General features: G+C 41.9%; 1 protein-coding gene across 2 annotated transcripts; it reads left to right on the top strand.

The window, feature by feature from the left end:
- The first annotated feature begins 1,097 nt into the window (after window positions 1-1,097).
- Window positions 1,098-4,275, top strand: si:dkeyp-72g9.4 (uncharacterized). Of its 2 annotated transcripts, XM_052081355.1 has the most exons (3): window positions 1,098-1,301; window positions 2,425-3,045; window positions 3,107-4,275. In XM_052081355.1, the coding sequence occupies exons 2-3, from the start codon at window positions 2,427-2,429 to the stop codon at window positions 3,205-3,207; spliced, it is 720 nt and encodes a 239-aa protein (XP_051937315.1). In that variant the 5' UTR covers window positions 1,098-1,301; window positions 2,425-2,426; the 3' UTR covers window positions 3,208-4,275. The 2 variants fall into 2 exon arrangements, with proteins under 2 accessions (XP_051937315.1, XP_051937305.1); XM_052081345.1 differs by having other exon boundaries at window positions 1,102-1,301; window positions 2,425-4,275.
- The last annotated feature ends 1,553 nt before the right edge of the window (window positions 4,276-5,828 follow it).

Here is a 5,828-nt window from a genome sequence, read left to right as displayed (position 1 = left end):
GAGCCAAAGAAAAGAATGAATTGTAGTCAAGTGACCATTTTTCAAAGAGTTGCTTGAGGATAGTTAATTATATATCTTCATCAATCAGCCGTCAAGCACAAAGTATAAGATACTATTTTGGCCTCTAAAACTATACCTCAGAGCAAGTGAAGATTATTTTTGGGATGTCGATGAAAATTTGTGGCCCAAAGGAAGTAGGACGACTGCACTGTCATTCTTACAGTGTTTCATGTCCAAATTTCCCTTTGGTGTATTGTACCGGTAAATACTGAATTTGTCATCAAAACTGAAGTGGCCTTTCACGTCAAAGGCATCTTGCCAGAATACACTGTTCCTGTTTATTGACAACATGATGAATCAATTTGACTGTCTTATCCGTACATAATGACATAATGACTTGTCGTTAGTTGTTCAGTGGCACAAATATTTACTTTTGAGCGATGTACTAAGGATGTTGAGAAAGAAAGTGGCTTTTGCAGGGGAACCATGATGTTTTTGTTGGAGGAGGTGTGGGAGTGGGTACAAATTGTTTTCACTTACTGTTTTGCGAATTCTAATCTGAGAAATGTACCAAAGCAACTGAAAAAAAAAACTATCATCTATAACTATTATTTTTGAAGAGGGAGACAGACAGACTAATTGATAAGATACATCGGGAGAGAGATCGAGCCAATTAAAGAAAATAAGTTTTTTATTCAATTACAGAATGGAATACTGTATTTGCAAGGGTCAAATTGTTTGATGCATCTCTATTATGGCATACATATGATTAAATAATAATGATAATACAGTTTATTTATAAGCGCCTTTCAAGACACCCAAGGACACTTTATAATCAGGAAGAAAAACAATAAAACACAGATATTGACTTAAGAGCAGGTAGAGAGCAGCCAGGCATCGGGTTGGGGTTGCTGCCCCTGCACATGATCTATTTCAACATTGCTTATTGATGTCTTTGTTTGCTTTGTGTTTTTCCTCCCTCCATCAAGACAGTCGCCCAATGATGGGGTGAGGAAATGAATGGTGGGTCTATTTGTAGAGGCAGGGAAGGAGGGCAAACCAAAAGTAAGCAAGGGAGAGGGTGTCTGGGGAGGGAAAACAGGGGTAGGGGGCGTGTAGAAGATAAATCTGCATTCTGCCTCCGCCGCTGGTCAGAGACAGCAGCAGCAGCCACAGAGCACGCTCAAGGAGACGCGCCATCAGCCAGCATCTCACCTGATAAACAAACAGTCGGCAATAGAAAGAAGGCGCCACATTGACTTTTGAGCTTGCCGCTGTACAAAAGGAAAGATCCGCCAAAGGTGAGTGTAAAAACAACTACAAGGATTCACTTTAATGATCATTATTACTTGTCACGTATGAAGGGGAAACACAAAGGGTGCATAGTGTTTGCTTGGAAAGAGGGCTGCAGCCCGGCTGGTACCACTTTCAGCCTTGCTTAACTGTACATGGGTTCTAAATTTAGCACTGTGCTACACCTTGGAGGAGACTGGGAGAGGCTGGCATCTTGGTTTGGCTCGCGTTATTTTGGGGATGGAGGTGGAGACTAAAATATAATGTGGGTTACGCTGGGTTCTGTTGGGAATAATTAGACTCAAAGCATTCTGATATACTGTATTTACACTTCTTGCCATTGTTTGTGTTTTTCATTTGTTTACATGACGTGATATTACAAAAATTAAGTCATTCATTTGGCTCAAATTAAAGAGATGTTTGTGTTTTAATACTGTACACACCAGCCTAAAAGTTATGTTCAAATTGCATCCGTGGTGGAGTCTCGGTCAAACCACACACACACACGTTGACAACGTTAGCTGAGATTCAGTACAAGAACTGTTTTTAAAGGTCTGTTCACATGGATCTGTGTTTTTCAACCTTTACAGAGCTAAGAAACATCATTTACGAAAGAAAAAAAATCTCATCGGGCACAACCAAATGTCAAATAGTGAACTATGAACCGATATAATGATGATTCCATCAAACTCAGTGTGAACTCTGAGTCCGTTTAGTTGAGAACCAAACTACTATTCTGTTGAAACAGCATTTAATCACTCGACCTGTCACTATATGTGGCTGGCATAGATATCCGTGGATGAAGAAAGATTTGTTGTGGTATTTGTCGATCAGCATCAGAGAATTCTTAAATGAGCAGTACTTTTTTGTTTATGATTGTGGCTGTCGTGCTAATACTGCACTGCATCTTCCAGAAAGATGTTTTCATATGTGTTGCCCTCTAGCCACAGTATACAGAAACGGCAAGATTATTAAGATGGTCCAAAGGTCAGACCACAATATTAGTGAGCTTCAGTGAAGTGAATTCACAACAAACCCATGCCAGCTGATGTTTATGTTTTGTACCCTGGCTGCAGTGTATTGGTTTTGGCAATAAACATTGCACCTTCCCCTCCCTACGCTCTCCCTCAGCTATGCGGCCACGATCCAAACTGCTCTCCAAGGGAGAATTGCTCCTCCCTACGATCAGGGAGGGCACAGAGGAGACACTGAGAGATTTGAATGAGACCAAGACGCAACGTGTTGCTGAAGGCGTCTCTTCTGACGACTACCTCCTCTCCATCTGCCACCTGGCGCACCCCACGTTCCCCACCGGCGACATTTCACCCAGTGCACACCAAGTAGACGGAGTGTATCAGAGGAGGCGGGCATCACGCCACAGCGAGACTAAATCCTTGACGAGCAACCACAAACAAAAAGCTGTGCGGCAGGTAGAATGCAATGAAGTATTAGGCAGCTCAGACCCCCTGGAGTATCTTTACGGCCATCACAACAACCTTTCGACTTGTCAGTCAAGATTCAAAGTTTGCCCACATGATGGAAGTCAACGCGAGAGTGAGTGGGAGAGGCCGGCTCGCTCAAGAGCTCACAGCATCCCCCACGCTGCAAGTCCTGGTCTCCCACGGCAACGCAAGAGCAGCTGCCCTGAGATACACGCCAAGAGTGCCACGACCATTTTGAGCGTCTCCCCAAAACACAACCGACAAATTCTGATGGTCGAGAAGGAAAGTGTGTCAGAGAGCAAAGCAGACGGTGAGGTGGTGAACCCAAACAAGAGGCACTCGATGGTCTCACAGTGGATTTCTGATTGCAGGTCAGCCTGGAGGGAGGGACGAATGCGAACCTGCATGCTCCCTGCCATCACCGAGATATAGAACCTTCAATCAGAAACATTCAGTTAAAACAAACTTTTAGGCTATTTCCACCAAGCAGTCCAAAATTTTGCTCAGAATGGCACAAAATGAAATGGTAAACTTCGGTCAGGCGGGATTGCAGATGGTGATTACCATGTCAACTACCAGAGCGGTAGTTGTGCGTCACATACACGAGTCTTAACCTTCAAGTTTCAAGCGAGTCCCAGTTAGTACAGCAAAGCAAGTGGAATCCCTTCAAAATTTCATTCAATCTTGTTTTGTCCCAACTTACATTTTCATTAGCTACTTCGTACCGGTTTGCTACTTGCGTTAATTAGCTGTTTTAACACCGCCGCATTTTTCAGTGGTTCAAAAGCCAGTCTCTGTATCATCTGTTGTATCGTTTATTGAAATAAACGCTTAATGTTTGACAAGCTATTGGTTGGCTAAACTGTGGAATTAACATAGTTTAACTGTCTTTACTGCACTGTTTATATGCCTTTAGCTTACGCATCTCTTTTTCACATTTGATCAAACTTAATCTTTGAATCGGAGTTCCCTGCACCATAGGCAACGTGTTTCACAAAACAGTACTTGGTTAACTATCCTCCATACTCATATTGGGTTGTCAAGTTTGTACATGTTCCACTTAAGTAAATCCAATGGAATCAACGGATTTGTTGAGTGCCTGCAAGTTAAAAATACCAGAGCTTGCATGGGTTTTATCTGGATATTGCACTTACTTTCCACATTCCAAAAACATGCCTTATGTTTATTGAAAACTCGATATGTGCCCTGTGATTGACTAACAACCACTCCATAGTGTACACCACCAAGTCAGGACAAGAACGCATACTGCACAGACTGAACGGATGAATTCTACTGAACTGTGATGCTTGTTAGAAAGAGGATGTGACCGTGGCATTAGCAGACTTGTACATGTGTTTCAGGTATTTATCTATACAGTATATTGAAACTAGTTTGTCTTGATTATTCATCTTTAAACTGTGAATGCCATCATTTAATGTACAATTGTTGTAATGGTGATCACTGGGGGGGAATCTGCAACATCGTTTTATACTCTCTCCACTGTCTTGTGACGTGAAAATAAAATATATTTTTTAACTATAGTTCAAAATGGGTCATGTGTTTGTGTGCTGTTATTTGGCTCTTCTCGCACTTGGAAAATGAACTCTCGTGACAGGCTGTGTCCCTGCCAAGAGCCGGGGTTTCTATGGCAACCAGTGTGGGCTCTAGCTCTAGTAAACACGTGAAGAGACAGAAGCGGTGGAGGGGTTTAGACAAACTGTCAACACTGAACCTACACATGCATTATGCATTTTGTGTTTTTGAAGCTACACGGCTGTTGTTGCAAGTGAAAATGCAAACATGAGCTGAACAGTTGCTGTGCAGGAAAAAAAAATACATACCGGTAAATAAAACTGATTGTAGATCAGGCGTAGGGAACTGCAGTTCCCCGAGAGCCATATCCTCCCGTTTTTAGATCTCTCTCTACTCCAGGATACCTGATTCAAATGATCAGATCATCAGCCAGCTCTTTAGAAGCCTAAAAGGATCCTGATCATTTCAATCAGGCGTGTTGGAGTAGGGAGACATCTTCAACGGGGAGGATATGGCTCTCAAGGAACTGGAGTTACCTACCCGTGTTGTAGAGCAATCTAGAATGATCCTCTCAATACTCAACTTGATTTATTTATTCATTTATTATTATTTTTATGTTTATTTTTTATCAGAGAAGGTTGAAAGATGCATCCTGCACAGATGCATTCTGGGATGTTATATTACCATTAAACAATAGGGGCCGGGCTCTCATTGGGGTCTGGCAGACTGGCAGCCTACACCAGCTGAGCTGAACATTCGTTGCAGGTCAATCAAGGGTTTGTGTAGACAAAGGAAACTGATTCACATTCACACGTTCAATCAACCTGAGACGCATACTTTCGCAAGTATGTTCCAATTTACTGCCATTTCAAATATTTGTGGCACCTATAGACCTCTCTTTAGCACCCGTGAACCTCGGATCCAAGAATCGCCCCTGCCATACAGGTTGACGGGCACAAAATATTGTGGACTGTAACTTATTCATCATTGGAAACAGAAAAGCTCATCTGTAAAACACAGCGAAGGTAATGTCATGGCTTGGAAGTTCTGGGACAGGCTCATTCATCTTTATTAATGAAACAAATCTTGGCAGCAGCAAAATGAACCAAGTTCAAGCTCATCTTTATTGTCAAATATGCTTCATGTATGACATGCAGCATACATTAAATGTCTTCCTATCAATCCTCAGTGCAAACATGCTGTGCATTAAACACACACAGCTAAGAAAAGATAGCAGCTACATTGTATAAAAAGACATAATACAGTATGTAATCTTAACAGTCTAAACAGTATAGAGTAGACAATATAAACAATATATACAGCATAAACAATGGCACTTGTGGCTCTTGTGGGTAAAGTGAGGTAGTGCATTGTGCAATACGCAATACGCAGATGTCGGATAATGAGGGGAGGGTCATAGTCAAGTCAAGTCAAGTCAACAGTATTTATAGAGCACTTTCAAACAGCCATCGCTGCATACAAAGTGCTGTACATGGAGCAATTTAACATGCACAATAAACAGTAAGACAAATCGGTAATAAAGGCGGTAGAAAACCAAGA

Source organism: Hippocampus zosterae, chromosome 1, assembly GCF_025434085.1.
Source record: "Hippocampus zosterae strain Florida chromosome 1, ASM2543408v3, whole genome shotgun sequence".
Classification (NCBI taxonomy): Eukaryota; Metazoa; Chordata; class Actinopteri; order Syngnathiformes; family Syngnathidae; genus Hippocampus; species Hippocampus zosterae.
This window is presented reverse-complemented; position numbering and strand designations above follow the sequence as displayed.

What these genes read in the sequence shown, in the direction of transcription:
- si:dkeyp-72g9.4 (XM_052081345.1), top strand. Translation starts at nt 2,427, where the DNA reads ATGCGGCCACGATCCAAACTGCTCTCCAAGGGAGAATTGCTCCTCCCT.